Source organism: Bos indicus, chromosome 19 (genome assembly GCF_029378745.1).
Source record: "Bos indicus isolate NIAB-ARS_2022 breed Sahiwal x Tharparkar chromosome 19, NIAB-ARS_B.indTharparkar_mat_pri_1.0, whole genome shotgun sequence".
Taxonomy (NCBI): Eukaryota; Metazoa; Chordata; class Mammalia; order Artiodactyla; family Bovidae; genus Bos; species Bos indicus.
This window is the reverse complement of record NC_091778.1, coordinates 49,118,294-49,141,045: the sequence shown is the minus strand read 5'-3', so window position 1 is coordinate 49,141,045 and position 22,752 is coordinate 49,118,294. Positions and strand designations below refer to the sequence as shown.

Below are 22,752 nucleotides of genomic sequence, written 5' to 3'. Positions count from 1 at the left end.
AGCCATTCTCTTCTCCAGGGGGATCTTCCCCACCCAGGGATCAAACCTGGGTCTCCTACATTGCAGAAGGATTCTTTACCATCTGAGCCACCAGGGACGCCTTTAAAGTAATAAAGTCTTACGTAAATAGCAGAGATGACCATAGTGACAAAGTCCCTAAAAGTAACTGATGCTTGCCATCCTGGAGAGAGAGAAAAATCAGAAGAATTTTCAAGAGCCAAATTCCCCTCTGCGTTTTCCCTCTTCTCTCCCAGAAGAGAAAACTGAGGCCATTAGGAAGAGAAGGTAGAAGAAACAAAGCCAGCGACCGTGACCAACTTTCCAGTGGCTCCCCAGGCTGGTGAGGTTAAATCCAAAGGACTTGGTGTGTTAAACAGCTTAAGCCTGTGCCCTCTGGTTTGAACTGGTGGGTTCAAACCCCAGCTGTTTTATTACTAGTGTAACCTTGAGCAAGCTCCTTTACTTCCTGTATTTCAATTTCCTAACCTGTAAATAGCCTTGTTGTTATTTAGTCTCAAGGTTGTGTCTGACTCTTCTGCCACGGCGTGGACTATATATAGCCCACCAGGCTCCTCTGTCCATGGGATTTCCCAGGCAAGAATATTATAGAAGGCTGCCATTTCTTTCTTCAGGGGATATTCCCTACCCAGGAATGGAACCCGAGTTTCCTGCATTGGCTGGCAGATTCTTTACCACTGAGTCATCAGGGAGGCCAGAATAGCCTTGCTAGGATTAAATGGGATAATGGATAAAATACACAGGTATAGACTTTGTTATTATTATATAAAATCTCCATAAACTCAGATCTACTCATTTTTCTGGTCTCATGCCCTGACACTAGAGTCAGGTCGGAGGCAGTTACTCACTGTACTCTGAATAGAAGTTATCACTTCTTTGCTCCTTTCTGCTTGGAGTGACGTCACTATCTTGCTGGTAAATCTTTATCATGCTTCAAGACCCAGTTCAGCTGTCACCACCTCAGGTAAAGCGATCTTGAGTTCTTCTTTGAATTTTTAGCTGTAATTAATAGTACATTTATGTGAAAGTCAAAATCGCTCAGTTATGTCCGACTCTTTGCGACCCCATGAACTATACAGTCCATGGAATTCTCCAGGCCAGAATACTGGAGTGGGTAGCCTTTCCCTTTTCCAGGGGATCTTCCCAAGCCAGGGATCAAGCCCAGGTCTTCTGCATTGCAGGCAGATTCTTTACCAGCTGAGCCACAAGGGAAGCCCAAGAATACTAGAATGGGTAGCCTATCCCTTCTCCAGCAGAACTTCCAGACCCAGGAATCAAACCAGGGTCTCCTGCATTGCAGGTGGATTCTTTACCAACCGAGCTATCAGGGAAGCCCATAGTACACTTATGAATTGTTCCATTTCTTTTTTATTGAAGCTCCTTGGGGCTAGGCACTCTCCTCCCTGTACTTTGCAGTTTATGTAGAAATATCAGATTGCTTCTCCCAATTCTTGTATTAACCACAAACCTGTGTCTTTGCTGTTCAGTCTTACTTCTGGCTAGTTTTTGTCTTTCCTTCAAGATTTATAGCTCAGGCATTATTTCCCGCCAGAGGAAAGCTCTCCAAATTCTCCATTTGGGCTCAGATGCCCTCTGCGTGTTCACATAACCCTTCATACATGTCTGTACCTTAACATTTACTTTTTAGGTTTTCCTTTATTTTTAAAATTTTTTACTTTGTATTGAGGTATAGCCAATTAATAATGTTGTGATAGTTGCAGATGTACAGCAAAGGGACTGAGTCATACATATAGATGTATCCATTCTCCCCTAAACCCTTTTCCCATCCAGGCTGCCACCCAACACTGGGCAGAGTTCCATGTGCTCTATGATAGGTCCTTGTCAGTTATCCATTTTAAATACAGCAGTGTGTACATGACCATCCCAAATTCCCTAACCATCCCTCCCCTCCAGCAACTGCAAATTTTTTTGATGTAGACAGTTTTTAAAATCTTTTTGAATTTGCTACAATATTGCTTCTGGTTCATGTTTTGGGTTTTTTGGCCAGGAGGCATGCGGGATCTTAGCTCCCCAACTAGGGACTGAACCCGTGTCCTCTGCATTGGGAGGTGAGGTCTTAATCACTGGACTGAGGGAGAAATCTACCCTCTCTAGATCTGTACATGGATGTTCTCTCTGCCTTAAATGCCTTTCTCTATACCCAGAAAACTCCAACTCAGTCTTCAAAACCCAGTTCAAGCATTTGTCTCATGAAGTTTTCCCTGATCCTGTGACTCCCACCCAGGCGCAGGCGATCCTCTCCTCCACAGGGCCACCAGGTAACCTGAATCTGAGTCACTGCATGGGACGTGGCCAGTATTTGTTTATATGGATGTCTCTCCTGGTCCTCTGCAAGCAACCTGAAGGCCATGGGCCCCTGGCAGGCAGTACATGCTCTGTGTTTTGTTACAGGTGATGCGTTAGGCCATCCGATAGTGTGATGGGCTGAGGTAGAGTCTAATCCCCTGGCCAGTGTCTGTGGAACATGACTGCCATGGCAGAATGGGAAAAACTGAATTTATCACAAGAAGAAATTCAGTCAGTCTATACATGTTCAAGTTTTATTACAAAGTATGATGGGCAGAAAATACGGTACTTCTTATACAGGAGGCTGAAACAGAATGAAAGGGTGAAAATTAGGTTTAATATACTTAGGAAGCAAGAAATAAAGTCATAGATATAACACTCCACTTTTAGGTGCCTTTGAAGTAGCCTTCAATGGAGATTTACCAGCGTGGCTTCACAGCACAGTGTTAAAAATTTTTTTACAAGCCCTGTGTATAATCAGTCCTGTGAAAATAATGTTTCTCTAAAAAATGGTTACAGTACAGTTCTGTAAGGGGCAGCTTCCTCTCCACCTGACCACGGGATGCCACAAAACCTATGATACAGAGAAAAAGTTTAAATACATAGCGAGAAATTAAGTTCGGACACACTAGGCTAAAGGGGACAGAAACTGATTGGCTAGAGCTTAACACTTCAGAGAACAAGAAACCTCCATTTTCTACAGAGAGATTTGTACAATCATGCTACAAATTCACGCTCGGGGAGGAAGGCTGGAAGGTCACTGACAGGGGTCATCACATACACAGGAACCACATCAAATGATCCATCTTCGACTCCAGCAAGTCCAAGCTTTAGCTCCACAAGTTTCATAACACACTGCATTATCAACCCAAGGGGAGAACGTTCTTTTAAAGAGCAGGGATCCCGAGTTCTGATCCCCTGGGTTGTCCTAAAGGCCGGTACGTGGACGTTTTCCAGCTGTTACACAGTCTGCTGACATCCCTCCTCTTGAGTTCATACTCTGATTAGCTTATCTGTTTCTGGTTGGAGACACCAGTCCAAGCCTCTCGGGAAGGCACCTGCATGTTTGCATTCTTAAAAAAAAAATCACATCCACAAAGGAGCCTGAGAGGACCTGGCCCATTCCATGTGGCCATATATTTGACCTTGACCATTAGCAGCAATGACATGGTGGGAAAAGAGGGCGAGGCTCTGCAACACTGAGTAGCTGGCCCAGCCAGTGCAGGGACGACCCTTCTTGGAGAGCCTGGCCCAGGGGTCACAGTTGACTGCTCGGCTCAGCCCTCCTCCCAGGGAAAACCCAACTGAAGTGACTAGCATGACCTTCCTTGCTTATCCCGGAGCACAGACAGGAAAGGGCAGAGTCTGCTCTGGGGCTTCTGCTTTAATGGTCTCCCTTCCCCTAAGCCGGGCAGTCAAAGGACCTGGGGACGGTGGGGAAGATACGAGGCGGGCCTCCCATAGCTGGCAGACTGTGAAGCTCCTACATATGTCGCAGGCTGGGAATTCAAGGCCCAGGCTACAGCAGGAAGAGAGATCTACAGGGGCAAAGGGTGGGGAGGTAAGAGAAAGAGAAAGAGGACAGCGGGGTGGGGAGTCGCTATGACCTTGCAACCTCCGCTTCTGCCGTCTACAAACCTACGACCAAGAAGAGCCATGGTTTGGAAGGACTGAGGGGCTCTCAACTCCTGCAGATTTCTGCCACCAAACAGCAACAGGGTTGAAATGCAGCAGGAAGGGGTCCCTCTGTCACCCTGTCCCCAGCATCACAGACATCGCTGAATGGTCCTGGAAGGTTGACACAGCCCGAGAACAGTCTCACCCCACAGCCACATGACAGTCTGACAGTCTGCCTACTTCCTCACCTCAGACCTGTACCACCCTCGAATACCTTCTTCATCATCACTGATTTCCTCTCCCATCCTCAATCTCCTCCTAAAATTTCAGCCACACCTGTCATCAAAAACTTGTTGGAGTCTCAGTTTTTTTTCTGTTTCTTCTCAAATCTTAACCAGTACTCTGAGAGCCAATCCTGGTTCTGATAAGAGATTCTCCCCTGATCATCAAACATCTTCTCTCTTCAAGTCCTCATCGTGCGCCTAGTTCCTTCCTGGAAAGAAAGGCTTCTGATTCTCCTGGGTGTAAACACTCACGCTTTCAAAGGACTTTTGCCAACTCTCTGATGGGGAGCCTGAAGCCTGACATATTCAGCAGCTGCCTCCCCTCAGGAAGGACAAGAAAAACAAAGGTGGCTGTGGCTCAGGGGTCCAAGACCACGTCAAAGCGCGACAGCCGGGAGAGCCAGAGCCAAGAGGTGCCAGCACAGCCTTCCCAGGGCTCTTCTCACGTTCAAGGAGGACAGAGGCAGCGCCTCCCACCTCTTCTCTCCAGCTGGCAATCTGAGAACCTAAACAAATTAAACCAACACTTGCTTTTGAAACTACAGCAGATCTCTGCTTCCTGGAGCGTGGCTGACTAAGAGGCTTTCTAAATCCTGAGACTACAGAAATCCCCTCCTCAGCCCTGAGGCCATCTGGTTCAGGGCATGAAGGGAAGGAGAGGGAGCCTTCAACATTCTAGCATCCCAGCTACTGCGTGTGCACGCATGCATGCGTGTGTGCGTCTCTCTCCCCCCAGGTGAGCTGTGGAGTCTCACCTGGGCCCAGGTGGGATGTTGGGAGGAAGAGGACCACACCTCAGGGCCTAAGGAGGGTGACAGGGCTGGGAGTCCACAGGGCAAAGGAAAAAAAGAAAGAAAAAAAAAATCAAAAGTTGTTGGTTTCCACGGTAAATAGCAACTTTGTCCAAAATATCCTCATTCCTAGTAATGAACTTTTCTCTCCAGGATGCTTTCAAGTTCCAGGTGACAAATCTCCTCACCACTCAGACCACAAAAGTGCAGATCAGGGAAGGGCTCTTAACTCAGAACTCAGTGGAGTTAAGCCCTGTCCCCAGAACGACCTCTCCCACTAGACTCCATTTCAAGACCCTTTCCACAGGAAGGAACTGACGGCCTCCCAGAGCCAGCGACATTCAACTTAGCCTTGCTACCCTTGAGGGAAGGACCCTGGAACCATCAAACACAATAACAAGCAGAGGAGGGTTCTGACCAAGGACTGGTTCGTGTCACATGTCCAAAAATGATGCAGGGCAAAGCTGGCGGTAAACGCAGGAGGACTGGCCAAGCAGACAGCCAGTTGGAGAGCCCCCAAATCAGAAGCAAGAATAAAGGTGGAAGTGGAAATACCCTGACTGAAAAGGAAAAAGAGGCTTTTTCTTTGGGACAAGCCCCCATGTATGAAAGCAAAGAGCTATGACTTTGGGGATACCAATCCATCTGCTTCTGAAAAGGGAGACTCAACCAAGAGACTTTAAGGGCCCAGAAACACAAAGCTAGCTGCTTTGCTTCTCAAGGGCAGGCGAGAGCCCCAGTGGACAAGATCTTTGGCGCCAAGGCCTGCTACTCTCCACTCCCAGCTGCTCAACTCAGAGGGTCTCAGAAACCTTCGGGCACTTGGCAGAGCGCAGCAAACCATACTCCCCCAGACTCTGGGCACATCCCAAACTCTGCCTGCCCAAGGACTCGCCTACCACCAGAGTCACACACAAGACCCCTCCCTGGAACTCGTTCATCTAACGGAAACAGACACCCGCCGCCTCCATGTCCAATACTGCTCAGAACCAAAACTCGGGGCAGAGCGGCTGATGGGTTCATGGGGCTCTGAACTGGCTGGCCCTGGGTCTCTGAAGTTCTCTTGCTCTCTGTTTAATTGATGGCCTGGGATCATCCCTGCCTGAATCCATCCTCTGCAAGAGCTGACCATCTCCCACACTCTAGAGATCTTGTTTGGGATGGACACTCAGACTGGGCACCTGCCAAGGAGGGCTTTCTCTCCTCTCTAGCGGGAGAGTGGCCAACGTACCACCAGTCACAGTGAACTAAACAGACAGAGATACTGAAGTTCAGCTGCTACATCATTCCTGTCTACTGTTCAAGACATGAAAGAGAATGGTTGGGGGTTAATATTTGGAGAGAAAAACAGACTCTTAAACTGTGGACCGAAACATACTCTAAGCTCAGCCTTCCTGCCACCGTCCCCCGGGAGTCAGGCACCCCCATTAGCCTGGCTAGCTCAGTATGTCCTGGGGGGCTGGACAGGCGTATGTACTTGAGGGAGTAAGAGCAGGGGTCGCACGTCTATTCTGGAGCTCAGAATGCCCTCGACAAGAGCCAGGCCAAGGAAAGGCGTGAGCCGGCCGACTTCAGAGCACCGAGGAGGTTTGGGACTCCCAGTCAGGTATATTCCGCCCAGGCAGTGATTCAAGAAGGCAAACTGCTTGGAGGGTCAGGGGCCTGGGGCCAGATCCAGGCAGGGAGGGAAGAGAGGAAGGTGTCAACAGGGAGGGTGATAAAACCAAGGAAGAGGCCAGGGAGTAAAATTCTTTTCGTTAAAAAATTAGCCTGATAGATTAAAAAATATACAAAGTTGAAATTTGTTAAGAGACATGGATAACATGAAGAAAGACAGTTTCAAACTGGTGTTTGTTCCCAGGAAGTGCTCACATGGACAAGGACCCAGACTGCTGTCTTGGGCAGACAGAGACATCTGCGACAGACGAATACAGACGTAGCCGCTGCCCACAGAGCTCATTAACATGAAGGCTGACAAACAGATATACAGAAATGTTTAATAGCAGAACCAAAAGAGATGAGGAAAGGAGAGAGAAATCGAAACACTCAGCCCTGGGCTGAGGAGGCGCCGCGCGGCACTGAGTCCGGCACAGCGAGCGGTGGGCAGCTGGCCGGGGACTTTGGAGCAGTTTCTGCTAACAGCGGGTGCAAAGCAACGACAGACGTACTGGCCACCGGAAACGCGCGTCTTCTCACTCCGGGGGTGGGGCAGGGGCGGGAGCCACACGAGCCCCGCTGCGGGCACAGCGCCACTGACTCTACACTCTGAGTATCTCCAGGCAGTTGTTGTAGCAGATGGCGATCCAGTCAGGCTGGGTCGACGCCCACTGCACGTTGTTGATCTCCCCCTCAGCTGTGTAGGCCAGGATCGGGTCCTCGATGGCCCGGGGCATCTGCTGGATGTCCCAGATGAGGGCCTGATGGTCATCCGCTGGGGACACAGAGAGCCGGCAGGCAAGTCACCACTCAGGCAGTGAGGGTCACGAGCCCTGCATCAGGCAGGGGCACACTTTACAGAGCACTCACTCACCCAGACCCCATGGAGGGAGGTTTTAATGACGAGGAAACGTTAAGGCAGGTGCCCTGAGCCACAGAGCTCCGCACCAGTGAAGGGCAGAGCCCTCCACCTCTGCGTCTCAGGGCCCATTCACCACAGCAGAGTGGGGATGGCAGAGGGACTCAGACCGACACCTAATCTCCTCTGAGGTGGACATCAGGGAAGAAAGCTGGAATGGGATCCCACACATGGCATCTTCAGCCACTTAAAGTACCCGAGTCGTTAAAGATGCCTCTCTGATGATTCAGTTATTTAATGCGATTTTCCCCCATGCTATGGACATGCATACATCAGCGAGGGCCACAGTGAAGAAGTCAGGCCACAGCGAGGCTCGGAGGAAGTGGGTGGGCCTGGGCCTCTGGCTGCTCCTCAACATGGACAGGCATGAGCAGGCTCCCCACAGGAAAAGCTTCACGCTTTCAAATTCATGCTGAATTGGCCCCAAACCACCAAACTACATTGCTAAGGTAGAAACGGGAAAGGAAGGAGGGAAGATGCCTTTCATCCTCCTGTTTCATACACCTCGGCCTGTTTCAGTGTTGTTTAATTTTTAATACCAGACATTATTTCTATGATAAAAGAACTCTGACGGCCACCACATTTTTAAGGGGTACTCTTGGGGTCTAGCAGATGGTGAAACGGGAACTACATACCACATGCTGCATATCCAGTCAGGTTCTGCAGGGCCCGTCAAGGCACCCAGAGCTCAGTGCAGGGGCCGGGGGCGGCGGGGCAGAGGTTACAGCCAAGGAGACTGCCCCTTCTCATACTCCTGGATGCACCTCCTGTGCAAGCCAGGATTCTGGGGGCACACAGTGGGCAACATGAGCCTGTAACTGTATATGATGGAGACAGTACACAGATTCTCTGGTGTCGCTGAGGGTATGAGATCATCTGGGAGTTCAGACTGTCTCAGCTGTGCTAGTGTAGGGAGGTTCTCAGGGGCATCACTCTGTGCAAATCTCTCAAACCTTCCTCGGGATAGAGTGAGGATTACGATGCTAAAGAGACCAGAGGAAAACCTCCCCTTCCCTCCCTTCCCATCACCCGCCTCCAGTAATTACCTGCAGTACAGATGTGGCAGGATGAGTGTGGGGCCCACGCAATGCCATTGACGCATGCTCGGTGGTTGTTTAACCTGGCAACAGGTGTGCAGGGAACTCGGACGTCCAGAATCACTACCTGCAGAAAGAACAAGAAACCCCGGTGGGTGACAGGAAAAAAGAAAAAAAGATACTACACAAGGGGGAAAAAAACGTGTACATATAACTTGCTCATCTGTAGACTTAAAAGACTCTTGGAGACAGAGCGGTCCCCAAAGTAACTATAAGACTGAGGAAAAAGGAAACAAAGGAACGGGCCATTTATAGTCTGTATCATAAGCCACATGGGGCTTCGAGGCTGCAGGGGAGGCGGAGGGGCAGGTAACATGAATGTGGACATTCCACCACGTGCCATCAGGTGCGTGTACTCAGAATTCTGTGCCTGCTCAGCTGGGCAGATGAGAGCCCTCGCCCCCGAACCCCAAAGCAAAATCTGAAAGGTACTGGCTTCCTCAAAACACAATTCATCACGGCATCATGTGCACCCACAGCTGACTGCTTCTATGAAACAATAGGCTATACAGTGGCCATTTCCCCGTCTACTCACTAAGGCTAGAAGACTCTGCCCAGATGACAGAGGGAAAACTGCCTGTTCATCTACTCGGCACCAGAAGCATGAATGATATGGTTGACTTTTTAGATACTGCTGTTCTTGGCTCAGAGTCCAGCTCTCTATGTACTCCAAGTTCTTGACACACACCCTTATTCTAGATCAGGTTTTCTCAGTTTCGGCACTACTGACATTGGGGTGGGATAACGCTGTGCTGTGTGTTGTGGGGAGTGGTCCTGGGCACCACAGGCCCCCAACTTCCAGACTCTAGGAGCACCACCCCTTCCTGCACCCCCCACCCCCTCCGAAGTTGGGACAATCCAAAACGTCTCCAGGTGGATCCAAAAATCCTCTGGGGAGAAAACTGCCGTCAGCTGAGAACCGCTTTCCTGGATCCACAAAGCCGGGCTGGAGCAGAGTCGCAAGGCCTAGGTGAGCCTCAAGTGGGGTTCTCACCTCCATTCCATCCATGGCCATGGTGGCCAGGTAGTTGGGGTCCTGCTTGTTCCAGCAGAGGCGCAGCAGTGGGTGATGCTGTGGGTCTTCATAAATGATGGTGCTGTGTTCTAGGTGACGGAGGTCAAACATCCGCACGGAGCCATCGGCACCCACGGAGGCGAACATGTCCCTGCCGCCCCCCGCCCGGCTAAATGCAATGTCGTAGACCTGTTGGTGAGTAAGAAGCAACAGTCAGATTCAGGTCAGTTACCTCCTTTTCATGTCACAGGGAAACCTACTGTCCCCTGGTTCATCTAAACCCCTGCTCATGACTTGGAAGGAGGTGAATAAAGCCACACCGCGCCTGTGAGGACAGGAAACCGAGAGTGCTAACACCAATGATTACCCAAAGAGTGACAACCATCCTACGGTGGAAGCCGGTAGGCTTCCTCTCACTTGCTACCTTCCAAGTATTCTTCCTCCACCTCCCGTGATAACATAGCACATACCCTGCTGACCAACAGAGCACAAATAACTCAGCAAGTATTCTACCCGGTCGACCTGGACAGGCTCAATGAAGCCAGAACCAGTGGCTATCTCCCGCCACCCTGTTAGGAGACTGAGACATTTATTTCCTGGCCCTCATGGCTTTCATGTATGTACAATCAGAGCAGATCCATGACCACATCAAGGCTGAGGTCATCGACTGGAGAGGTGGAAGTGGCCCTCCTCTGACCACAGTTCTGCTGTGAAACCTGGACCTGAGACCCATGTGCAAGAAAGAGCTAAGAGCCACTCTGAATCACGGGAGGCTTGGGTATTCCTTTATTTACAAAGAGGGTTAATATTGCTCTCCTAGCAAATGCTGTTTCTTCTCCTAGTTGGTTTGTGTTCGTAAGTGTATCAACTTAGGTTTTGAATTATTGTCTTCTGCATTTATTACCTGCTGCAAACTTTGTATTGCACTAACGTCTATGAGAAAACAGACAGAGAGCAACTGAGGGTTTCAGAGAAAGAAAGGGACAAAGAGAGACAGACAAAGCCAGAGCCAGACAAGCGGAGAGAGAGAAAAAGAAAAACAAAATGCTGAACAAAGAAAAACAAAAATGCCAAACAAAACCCATCTCCTGGGGCCAAGGACTGTAAGAGCTGACTTCTGGGGAGACATGAGTGGAACCTGTCCCTCACACTGTGACTCCAGCCTTCCTGAGGTTCTACCTTCTGGGGGACACCGACAAACAAGCATCTGTTTCTAATCAACATCATAAATTGCCCTTCCTCTGGCTGACAATGAAGACACTGCACTTCTCTCTCTATGGTGGGAACGAGGAGTGGTTCAACAGGAAAGTAGGCTGCCATTCCAAGACCCGACAGACCCAGGCACTGGCCAGCACCGGCCAGCTGCGTCAGGGCTGGGGTGCGTTTATCCACACGTGCACCCACGGCTGGCGCTCTGACTCTCAGGGACAGGGATGCCCCGGCAGCTTCACTGAGCAATAAGGTGCCCACAGGCAGTAGAGCCAAGCGTGTAAAGCCACTCTGACTGCTCCTTCCTCCCGGTTCCACCCACATATTCCATCAGAAGCCAAGAGAGGGTGACAACTCCCAGACACACACTACCCTCCTCTGCACCAACCCGCCAGCAGCAACGAGAACCTCCGAGCAAGTCTTTACTTCAACAGAGATCCGGACGGAGAAAAACCAAAGGCGCTGGGGAGGTGTCGTTTCTCTCGGGACAACCACCCTGAGGTTCCTGTCTTTGAGGCCAGGGTGTTGGTTCAGGGCCTTCTGGCTGTTAAACTCGCTGTTCCTCTTGCCCAGACGACCTCACTGTGGCCAGTGTGGCTCCTCAGCTTTACCATCATCTGTGTGAGCCATCTCCTCATTAAATCCCCTCAGGTTAAACATGCGGAGTAGCTCTAGTTTTCCGGGTTGGACCCTGACAGAGAACGACAGGCTAAGTGTCACAGAACCAAAATGTAGCAACTTGCTCCACTGGGTGCCAGGACGCGCTTACTGGTGCTCCCGGCAGGTCACGCTCTTCCTCTGCCCCTTGTTTTATGGTGACCGAGTCAAGCAGACTTTAACAGATCTCGGCGCTGGGAGCACAGAAAGCTGAAGAACGACCTCTCACTAAGAATGATAACCTGGTCACCAACTTCTGTGGACAACCTCACAGCTCTCAACTAATGTCTAGGCATCCTTTTAATCTGTACAGACATTAACACTCCTCGCTGCGCAGGAGTTGGAGAGAAAAGGAAACACTACCCACAGGAGACATCTTGTGATTTCCCTGGTGGGAGGACCAGCACGTGGTAGCTCTGGGAGTTATAAGATTTATGACCATTTTACAAAATTACTCAGAAGAAGGCTCTGTAAATACAATTAGAGCTCGCTCCCTTCAGCTCTTCAAATACACATAGGAGAAACATAACCATCAAAGTTAAGCATATTCAATTCCAAATAGTATTACACATGTAAGTATTAAGTGAACATACTAGAAATTCATAAAACAAGTTTACAGAAGAGTTAATCAATTAGTTTTGTCTGCCAGGAAATTTCCCCTCTTCTTGCCTTCCTGCTCCCAAAAAAGTAAATATATTTCAAGGTAAGTGTTACTCTAAAATTATACGATTATTTTTTTAATCACATCAGGTCCAAGTTTGCCTCTAAGAGAGTCTGTTATTAAAAACCAGCAATCTCTGGCACAAAAAGAAAAACAACAGACTACAGAATAAGTTGTTTATATGAGTCAACAAAAATGCACTCATGTCATACTGTTTTCCACTGTTTTGACATATTACTGTTTTCAATTTAGATGAGAAGACATCAGCATTATATCTTCCACATCACTTGCAAAAAAGGAAGACAACGGCCTGACCTCACACTAAGGCAGAGAAAGCACCTGCAGAGCAGCATCAGTACCTCTTTGTCATGGGCGATGAGCTGGGTCTTCACGTGGCCAGACACGAGATTCACTCGCCCCAACACCTGCCCGGTCTCCAGCCCCCAGATGGTACACGTTGTGTCGATGCTAGAGGTACCTGCAAACAACCAGTGTGTGTCAGCGGCTGCCAGTGTTGAGGTCCCGCGCCAGCCCCTCTCCTTGTGCCTGTTCATCTGTTGAGCTGCAGACAGGCAGCAAGCACTTCCTGAGTACAGGGAGGGTACCAGGAGAATGCAAGCATCATGGACTCAGTCCTCACCCCAGGGCCTCAGCCTCTGCCTGGAGAGATGAGACTTGCACATGTGGGAAGCTCGATTCCACAGGAGGAATTAATAATCACATTCCTTATTTAGCCTCTTTCCCATTCACCCCCGTGTTAGGAGGCTGCACGTACCTCAAGGCCCAGTGTGACAGCTGAGAACACGTATCTCTGCTTCTTCACACCGGGATACCCCTTCCCTGGCTCCTTACCTAAAAGATAAGGATCCACCTCATTCCAGTCAAAGGAAGTCAGAGGAGCACAGAAATCCGAGTTCTTGTTATTGTTCAGCAAACATTCCAACCTGGTCTCTGTTTCGCCAACCTAAAGGAAGAATAATTTTTACAAACTCAGCCAGTCTTAGTTTCACAAAAAATCTTCCATGCCTCTTTCAGATGATACCTTAGTAAATATAAGACGTGTGGAGACAGTTTTATCATGAAGAATACTACAGCCCAGAGGAATGACTTGAATACTACTTCTTTCCAAGCTTTCTCCTCCGCCCAGCTGTTTTCCAAATTTTCACCCCCAAATCCTTCTAAGACAAGAGGTCTTCTCATCCTGCCCAAAGCAGTATCTGTACCCTCCTGGCCGGGTGCTACACCTCCAGCTACAGGAGAGGCTGCGGTGACGGCTCAGCTGAGGGGAGGCGAGGCCCACCGTCCACTCCCACGCTGCAACAGAACCAGTGGCCCAGGATTTCGTTCAGTGTACTCAAAAATATCCTGGCTGTGAGCAGAATGAGAGGCCTCAGGTGCCCCACCCCCACAGAAGGCTCTCGTCCTTATACCACGTTCACTGAGCCCTGAGTTTCCAGGGCAGACTGCGCCCAACTTCAAGGAAATCTGGGCCAGACTGACCAGGACATCTGCTGAGCCCAACAAGCTCAGTCCACCCGCTACCACTTGCTTCTCCTGGCTGCAGTGACCCGGCCTCCAGCCCCGGCCTGCTCTCTGTGAGTCCACAGCTGCCACTCGAGGCCAGACGAGCGCCCGCTCACCCTCCACACGCGGAGATAGTCGCCGCTCGTCGCCAGCAGGTCTGGATACACGCCTTTCGTGTCAGGGATCCACATGAGCTTGGTGGTGGGGTACGGGTGGTCGAAGGTGTTCCGGCAGATAAACTCTGAACTCTCTTCGTCTAAACCCACAAGCTGAACCTGTAACACCACAAAATGGAGCCATGTAAACTTTGGTTTCTCAGTTACCAAGTACTCCAGAGCCCATCAGCAGTCCTAACACTGTACCACCCTTCACTGCAATCAAGAACCACTGGGCGGGTGGGCATCTAGTCCAGCCGACCCGCTGCTCAGACGAGGAAACCCAGCCTCGGAGGGACCAAGTCACACTGAAGACTGCAGAGCCAGTAAGCGGCAGAGACCAAATTTGAAGACAGGCTTCCTGAATCCAACTCTCTGCACTCTTGATTCAACCACAGAGCTGCCATTATCTTTCCAGCTGCTTACATCTTTCCCTGCAACCCAAGGCCCTTGACGACGTGCAGCCATGGTTTTAGTGACTCCATGACTAGAAGTGCTGTGGGCATTTAGTGCCATCCAACAAAGTAACATCTCACCTAAAATAAGGCAATCGTGGGACTTCCCTGGTCATTGTCCAGTGGTTAAGAATCCACCTGGCAATGCAGGGATGCAGGTTTGATTCCTGGTCCGGGAACAAGATCCCACATGACGTACCACAACTACTGAGCCTCAGGTCTCAACTAGAGAGAAGCCCACGTGCCGCAGTGAAAAGATCCCACGTGCCGCAACCAAGACCCAGCACAGACAAAAGTAAGTATTTTTAAAAAGGCAATCGTACACGAACTGCCTCCTCCTCTAACCACCCCTGCCTTTTGCCCCATTGGCTAGTAACATGTTTACACAGAACAGTGTGCCAAATGAGCATCTGAGAATCCAAACCATTGTAATGGGCAAAAAAGTGGGTGCTGTTGATGGGAAAGTCCCACCTGGTTCTGACTACCTTTTCTTTGAGTCAGTTTTGGACCAATATTAACTTCCAAACTTTGCTGTCAGACTTGATCTGGCCCAGTTGGAAATGCCACTTACTATCCATTTGTTCATGAACTTCCACCCAGTGGAAGATGGAACGGATTGGTAGGGAGGATAAACAGAGGATAAGCACTAACCATACAGAAGAAAACAGAATTCCTTCCACTCTTGTCTTTCTGACTTTTATCTCAAGATACCAGTATCTTCCTATCTTTTTTTTGTAAAACGATATTATTTAGGTTCAACTGCATACAATAAAATTTACTCACTTTAAGTGTACATTTCCATGAGTTGGAATGTATACATTTGCAAATGTATAGAGCTGTATAACCTCCCACAACAATTAAGATGTAAAATATTTTGGGAATTTCCTGGCAGTTTAGTGGTTGGCACTCTGAGCTTTCAATGCTGGGGGCCTGGGTTCAATCCTTGACTAGAAAACTAGGATCTCACAAGCCATGCAGCAGGGCCAAAAAAAAAAAAAAAACCCCACAGAAAAACATAGACTATTTCCATCATTCCCAAAGGTTTTCCTGGGGTCCTCTGCAGTCAGTCCACACCCACTGAGCCACACTGGCTATGGTTCTGCCTATTCTGTAACATCACATAGATGGATTCGTGGTGCTGAGTCTTTTGGGACTTGGCTACCTTCTGCAGGATGCTCTTGAGATTCAGCCATGTTTTTATCACTGAAATACTGCAGTATATGGATTTTGTTTATCCACATTTATCCATTTACCAGATGATGAACTCTTGGGTTATTTCCAGGTTAAAGCCATTAGAAATACTGCTGCTTTGAACATTTATGTGTAAAAAAAAATTTGTTTAATGCTTTTTTTTTTTTTGGCCCCACCATGTGGCATGTGGGATTTCTTTTCCCCAACCAGGGATTGAACCTGTGCGCCCTGAACTGAGGCACAGAGTCTTAACCCCTGGACTGCCAGCGATGGCCCTGTTTTTGTTTTATTGACAAGCCTTCCTTTTTCTTGGTTAAACAACTAAGAGTGAAATTCTGGGGTCATATTGTAAGCATATGTTTAACTCTATTTTGAAAAAATAATAAACAGCCAGTGTCTAAAGTGGCAGCATCATTTTGCATTCTCAGTAACAGTGTATGAGCTCCACATATATTTGTCAGCACTTGGTATAGCCAGCTTTTTAAAAGTCATTCTAATATGCATGAAGTAGTATTTTAAGTTACATTGCTCTAATAACTAGCCGAGAGGAGATACCCCGGGCTGGAGGTCAGGGGCAGTGGCCGAGAGGAGCTACCCCAAGTCCAAGGTAAGGAGCAGCGGCTGCTCTTTGCTGGAGCAGCTGTGAAGAGAGTCCCCACGTCCAAGGTAAGTGAAACCCTGTCCAAGGTAGGTGAAACCCAAGTAAGATGGTAGGCACTGAGAGGGGATCAGAGGGCAGACAGACTGAAACTACAATCACAGACAACTAGCCAATCCGATCACATGGACCACAGCCTTGTCTAACTCAATGAAACTAAGCCATGCCGTATGGGGCCACCCAAGATGGATGGGTCATGGTGGAGAGGTCTGACAGAATGTGGTCCACTGGAGAAGGGAACAGCAAACCACTTCAGTATTCTTGCCTTGAGACCCCCATAAACAGTATGAAAAGGCAAAAGGATAGGACACTGAAAGATGAACTCCCCAGGTCACTCTGTACCAAGGACATGCTGCTGCTGCTGCTAAGTCGCTTCAGTTGTGTCTGACTCTGCGCGACCCCATAGACGGCAGCCCACCAAGGCTTCCCCGATCCTGGGATTCTCCAGGCAAGAATACTGGAGTGGGTTGCCATTTCCTTCTCCAATGCATGAAAGTGAAAAGTGAAAGTGAAGTCGCTCAGTCATGTCCAACTCTTAGCGACCCCATGGACTGCAGCCTACCAGGCTCCTCCATCCATGGATTTTCCAGGCAAGAGTACTGGAGTGGGGTGCCATTGCCTTCTCTGGGACCAAGGGCATACAGGTGCCCAATATGCTACTGGAGATCAGTGGAGAAATAACTCCAGAAAGAATGAAGGGATGGAGCCAAAGCAAAAACAACACCCAGTTGTGAATGGGACTGGTGATGGAAGCAGGGACTGATGCTGTAAAGAGCAATATGGCATAGGAACCTGGAATGCTAGGTCCATGAATCAAGGCAAATTGGAAGTGGTCAAACAGGAGATGACAAGAGTGAACGTCAACATTCTAGGAATCAGTGAACTAAGATGGACTAGAATGGGTGAATTTAACTCAGATGACCATTATATCTACTACTGTGGGCAGGAATCCCTTAGAAGAAACGGAATAGCCATCATAGTCAACAAGAGTCCGAAATGCAGTACTTGGATGCAATCTCAAAAATGACAAAATGATCTCTGTTCATTTCCAAGGCAAACCATTCAAATATCACAGTAATCCAAATCTATGCCCCGACCAGTAACGCTGAAGAAGCTGAAGTTGAATGGTTCTATGAAGACCTACAAGACCTTGTAGAACTAACACCCAAAAAAGATGTCCTTTTCATTACAGGGTACTGGAATGCAAAAGTAGGAAGTAAAGAAACATTTGGAGTAACAGACAAATTTGGCCTTGGAGTACAGAATGAAGCAGGGCAAAGGCTAATAGAGTTCTGCCAAGAGAACACACTGGTCATAGCAAACACCCTCTTCCAACAACACAAGAGAAGACTCTACAGATGGACATCACCAGATGGTCGACATTGAAATCAGACTGATTATATTCTCTGCAGCCAAAGATGGAGAAGCTCTATACAGTCAGCAAAAACAAGACTGGGAGCTGACTGTGGCTCAGATCATGAACTCCTTATTGCCAAATTCAGACTGAAATTGAAGAAAGTGGAGAAAACCACTAGACCATTCAGGTATGACCTAAATCAAATCCCGTATGATTATACAGTGGAAGTGAGAAATAGATTTAAGGGACTAGATCTGATAGACAGAGTGCCTGATGAAATATGGATGGAGGTTTGTGACATTGTACAGGAGACAGGAATCAAGACCATCCCCAAGAAAAAGAAATGCAAAAAAGCAAAATGTCTGTCTGAGGAGGCCTTACAAATAGCTGTGAAAAGAAGGGAAGCTAAAAGCAAAGGAGAAAAGGAAAGATATACCCATTTGAATGCAGAGTTCCAAAGAATAGCAAGGAGAGATAAGACAGCCTTCCTCAGTGATCAGTGCAAAGAAACAGTGGGAAAGACTAGAGACCTCTTCAAGAAAATTAGAGATACAAAGGGAACATTTCATGCAAAGATGGGCTCAATAAAGGACAGAAATGGTAGGGACCTAACAGAAGCAGAAGATACTAAGAAGAGATGGCAAGAATACACAGAAGAACTGTACAAAAAGATCTTCACAACCAAGATAATCACGATGGTGTGATCACTGACCTAGAGCCAGACATCCTGGAATGTGAAGTGAAGTGGGCCTTAGGAAGCATCATTATGAAAAAAGCTAGTGGAGGTGATGGAATTCCAGTTGAGCTATTTCAAATCCTGAAAGACGATGCTGTGAAAGTGCTGCACTCTATACGCCAGCAAATTTGGAAAAAACAGCAGTGGCCACAGGACTGGAAACGATCAGTTTTCATTCCAATCCCAAAGAAAGGCAATGCCAAAGAATGCTCAAACTACCACACAATTGCACTCATCTCACTCGCTAGTAAAGTAATGCTTAAAATTCTCCAAGCCAGGCTTCAGCAATAGGTGAACTGTGAACTTCCAGATGTTCAAGCTGGATTTAGAAAAGGCAGAGGAACAAGAGATCAAATTGCCAACATCTGCTGGATCATGGAAAAAGCTAGAGAGTTCCAGAAAAACATCGATTTCTGCTTTATTGATTATGCGAAAGCCTTTGACTGTGTGGATCACAAAAAACTGTGGAAAATTCTGAAAGAGATGGGCATACCAGACCACCTGACCTGCCTCTTGAGAAACCTGTATGCAGGTCAGGAAGCAATAGTTAGAACTGGACATGGAACAACAGACTGGTTCCAAATAGGAAAAGGAGTACGTCAAGGCTGTATATTGTCACCCTGCTTATTTAACTTCTATGCAGAGTACATTATGAGAAACGCTGGGCTGGAGGAAGCAGAAGCTGGAATCAAGACTGCCGGGAGAAATATCAATAACCTCAGGTATGCCAATGACACCACTCTTATGGCAGAAAGTGAAGAAGAACTAAAGAGCCTCTTGCTGAAAGTGAAAGAGGAGAGTGAAAAAGTTGGCTTAAAGTTCAACATTCAGAAAACGAAGATCATGGCATCCGGTCCCATCACTTCATGGCAAATAGATGGGGAAACAGTGGAAACAGTGGCTGACTTTATTTTTCTGGGCTCCAAAATCACTGCAGATGGTGACTGCAGCCATGAAATTAAAAGACGCTTACTCCTTGGGAGGAAAGTTATGACCAACCTACACAGTATATTAAAAAGCAGAGACATTACTTTGCCAACAAAGGTCCATCTAATCAAGGCTATGGTTTTTCTAGTGGTCATGTATGGATGTGAGAGTTGCACTATAAAGAAAGCTGAGCGCCAAAGAATTGATGCTTTTGAACTGTGGTATTGGAGAAGACTCTTGAGAGTCCCTTGGACTGCAAGGAGATCCAACCAGTCCATCCTAAAGGAGATCAGTCCTGGGTATTCATTGGAAGGACTGATGTTGAAGCTGAAACTCCAATACTTTGGCCACCTGATGCGAAGAGCTGACTCATCTGAAAAGACCCTGATGCTGGGAAAGATTGAGGGCAGGAGGAGAAAGGGACAACAGAGGATGAGATGGTTGGATGGCATCACCGACTCGATGGACATAGGTTTGGGTGGACTCTGGGAGTTGGTGATGGACAGGGAGGGCTGGTATGCTGCGGTTCATGGGGTCGCAAAGAGTCGTACACGACTGAGCAACTGAATTGAACTGAACTGAATAACTAATGATACTGAACATCTTTTCATGTACTTGTTTGCCATGCATATTTATTCTCTCTTTTCAAATCTTTTGCCTTTCAAAAAAAACATTTTTTTTTTTTTTTTTTTTTGGCCCTGCCACATGCAGGATCTTATTACCCTGGTCAGGGATCAAACTTGTGCCATCTGTACTGGAAACTCAGGGTCTTAACCACTGGACCACCAGGAAGTCCCATCCAAAACTTTATAATTTTAGATTCACAGAAAAACCGGGCAGAAAGTAGAGTTCTCATATACATTCAAGTTCTCTCTTGTGTTGTACAACTTCTAGGTTTTGACAAATGTAAAATGACACGTATCCACACTGTACGGTATCATATAGAATAGTTTCTTTCACTTCATTTTTCACTAGGTTGTTTTGTTTACTGAGCTTGAGGAGTTCTTTGTATGGTCTGGATATAAGTCCCTGGTTTTATATTTTGCAAATATCTTCTCATAGTCTATGGCTGTTGCATCATTTTATCAGTATTTATTGAAGAATAGAAATGTTAAATTTTGATATTAGTTTATCATTTCTCTTCTTTTACAGTTCATGCTTGTGTCCGAGCTAAGAAATTTTTGCCCAACTCCTGCTCATAAATATTTTCTCCTGTGTTTTCTTCTTCCTTTATCCTGTGAATTACCTTGGTCTCCTTGTTGAGAATCCACTGCCCATGTATTTAAGCATCTATTTCTGGACTCTATTCAGTCCCATTGATGTATATGCCTGTCCACTGACCAGGACCACAGCATCCTGGCTACACACCAGCTTCCTAGTGAAGCTTGGAAATCAGATGTCGTCAGTTCTCCAATTTTGCAGTTCTTTTTCAAAATGGCTATTCTACGTGTTTGCTTTTCTGTGTAAATTTTAGAAGTAGCTTGTAAAATTCTATGCATATACATATATAAAAAGTCAAGATTCTGATTGGGATTGTGCTGAATCCATAATCAGTTTTGAAAAACTACTGTCTTAACAGTATTGGGTCTTCTAACTCACAAACAGAACCTATTCTCCACTTGTTTAGGTTTTCTTTAATTTCTCTTACCAAAGTTTTGAAGTATTCAATACAGAAGTCTTCCATTTCTTTTATTAACTTTATTCCTAAGCATTTTTATATTATTATAAATGGAATGGCTTTTAAAATCAAATTTCCAATTGCTTATTGCTACTATATGAAAATACAACTGATTTTTGCCTATTAATCTTGGGTCTTGTAATTCTGCCAAATTAGTTATTAGTTTTAGTAGTTTTGTAGATTCCTAAGTGTATTTCTATGTACATTGATAGACTGAGCCATCCATGTCTGACTTTTTAAAAAAATTCATATGAAAACTAACACTAAATATTCATTTTTATAGAGTACCTACAGACTTCCAAAAATCGTATAATGCCAGGGAAGATAATGTATGAAGATGTAAAAGGAGAAGAAAACCCATTGCCGGAAAACACAACCCTGCCAAGGTTGTCTTAGGACAATACAAGTGATGTCACAGGTAATATACGATTAGCTGCTTATTCATAGCAGATATAAACCGACATTTAGAGCAAAGAGTAATAATTCAAAGTAGGCAAGTGAGGAGAAGCTGGGATCTGAGCAGTCTACAAAAGTCTGTGGAATGGTTCTGAGGAGGCAGAGAAATGGAAGACATCACTGGCAGACGGGGCAGAGGAACTAACTGAATGACCCACTGGGGCCGGGGGGGCACCAAGAGGAACCACCTGAGACAGCCACGCTGAGGACCCTAGGAGACGTGCCCTGAGCGGGCTGGGAAGCCCTGAGAGCCAACTGAGGGCAGGGGTGGCTCTCCCTCGTGCAAGTGCCTGAAAGGCCGGACTATCAGGCCATGGAGGTATGAGTATGGGGCCTGGCAATGCCAGGCAGGACTGACCGGATCCAGGAAGAGGCTGGAGGTGGGGAGCTCAGCCCGGAGACCCACAGGAGAACAGGTGGGCAAGTTAAAGGCTTATGGTGACTGGCAGTGAGAATGGCAAGGGATAACCAGAGAAGGACGCGAGAGTGAATTTGGCAGGATGAACAGTTCTTAAAGGAATTAAAAAGCTGACATTCCAACCTTTACAGAGAACAAAACATAAAGGACGATGGGAAGGGAAAACGCATCAGACTTGGTGGGGGAGGGAGCTCTAAAATTTAGCTTTAGAGGAGAAGCTAAATTTTGTGGCTCATTGGGCAGAATAAAGAATAAGCCTCTCATGTAGATTCTGAGCCAGATACTGCATTCAGGTATTTATTCATATATTTACCAAGTGACTGTCAGGTGCCAGGCACTGTTTTAACTGTGGCACAAAAGGAAAAAAAACCTCTCTCTAACCATGCAGGTAATACTGTAAGGCTAAATTAGAAGAGAAAAATGCTGCTACTTCTAAAAGGTGCTTTTCAGGCCACTGGAGATTTCTCTGCAGACCTCAAAATATCAGGTCTTGGGAACATGTACCACTTAGGATCCACTTACCTAGGTGTTCAAGGCTTTGACAAGCCTACCTGACCTTCCTCTCACTGATCTAGTCAGTGCTTCCCATCCCTCTCCTTACACTGCCCTCATGCTCTAAGACCCTTGTATGTCCTGTTGATCCAAGTCTGCCCGGTATTAATAAAGTGCAGGGCCATCAGGCTTCCAGGGCTCCTTACTCACCACTTGCTGGCTGTGGAACCTTGGACATGTTACTTAACTTTGCCAAACCTATTTCCACGTAAAGTGAGGATATTCCCATTACCCATACCCCACAGAGTTGTATGTAACACCTTTCATATGTAAGCTGCTCAGCCTGGTGCCCTCCTCAGTGTATGAGCTTTTAATATTATTACGTCTCACCTCCTTCATAAACCATCTTCAGTCTTCCTAACACAGTGGTCTCTCAGGCGTGCTCAGTCACTCAGTCCTGTCCGACTCTCTTGC

General features: G+C 47.2%; 1 protein-coding gene across 2 annotated transcripts in view; it reads right to left on the bottom strand.

The window, feature by feature from the left end:
- Positions 1-2,565: 2,565 nt before the first annotated feature.
- The window catches only part of DCAF7 (DDB1 and CUL4 associated factor 7), a 31,166-nt gene continuing 10,979 nt past the window's right edge, over positions 2,566-22,752 (bottom strand). Inside the window, exons 2-8 of one of the 2 annotated variants that reach the window (XR_011562110.1) lie at positions 13,872-14,030; positions 13,084-13,195; positions 12,591-12,709; positions 9,684-9,893; positions 8,639-8,756; positions 7,186-7,448; positions 2,566-2,629 (exon numbers count right to left, since the gene is read on the bottom strand). Coding sequence is in view for 1 of the 2 variants with exons in the window: in XM_019981514.2 (XP_019837073.1) it covers positions 7,276-7,448; positions 8,639-8,756; positions 9,684-9,893; positions 12,591-12,709; positions 13,084-13,195; positions 13,872-14,030 (891 nt within the window). In the remaining variant the exon portion in view is untranslated. Of the gene's footprint in view, positions 7,449-8,638; positions 8,757-9,683; positions 9,894-12,590; positions 12,710-13,083; positions 13,196-13,871; positions 14,031-22,752 lie in introns of both variants that reach the window. The other variant, XM_019981514.2, reaches the window with a different exon arrangement.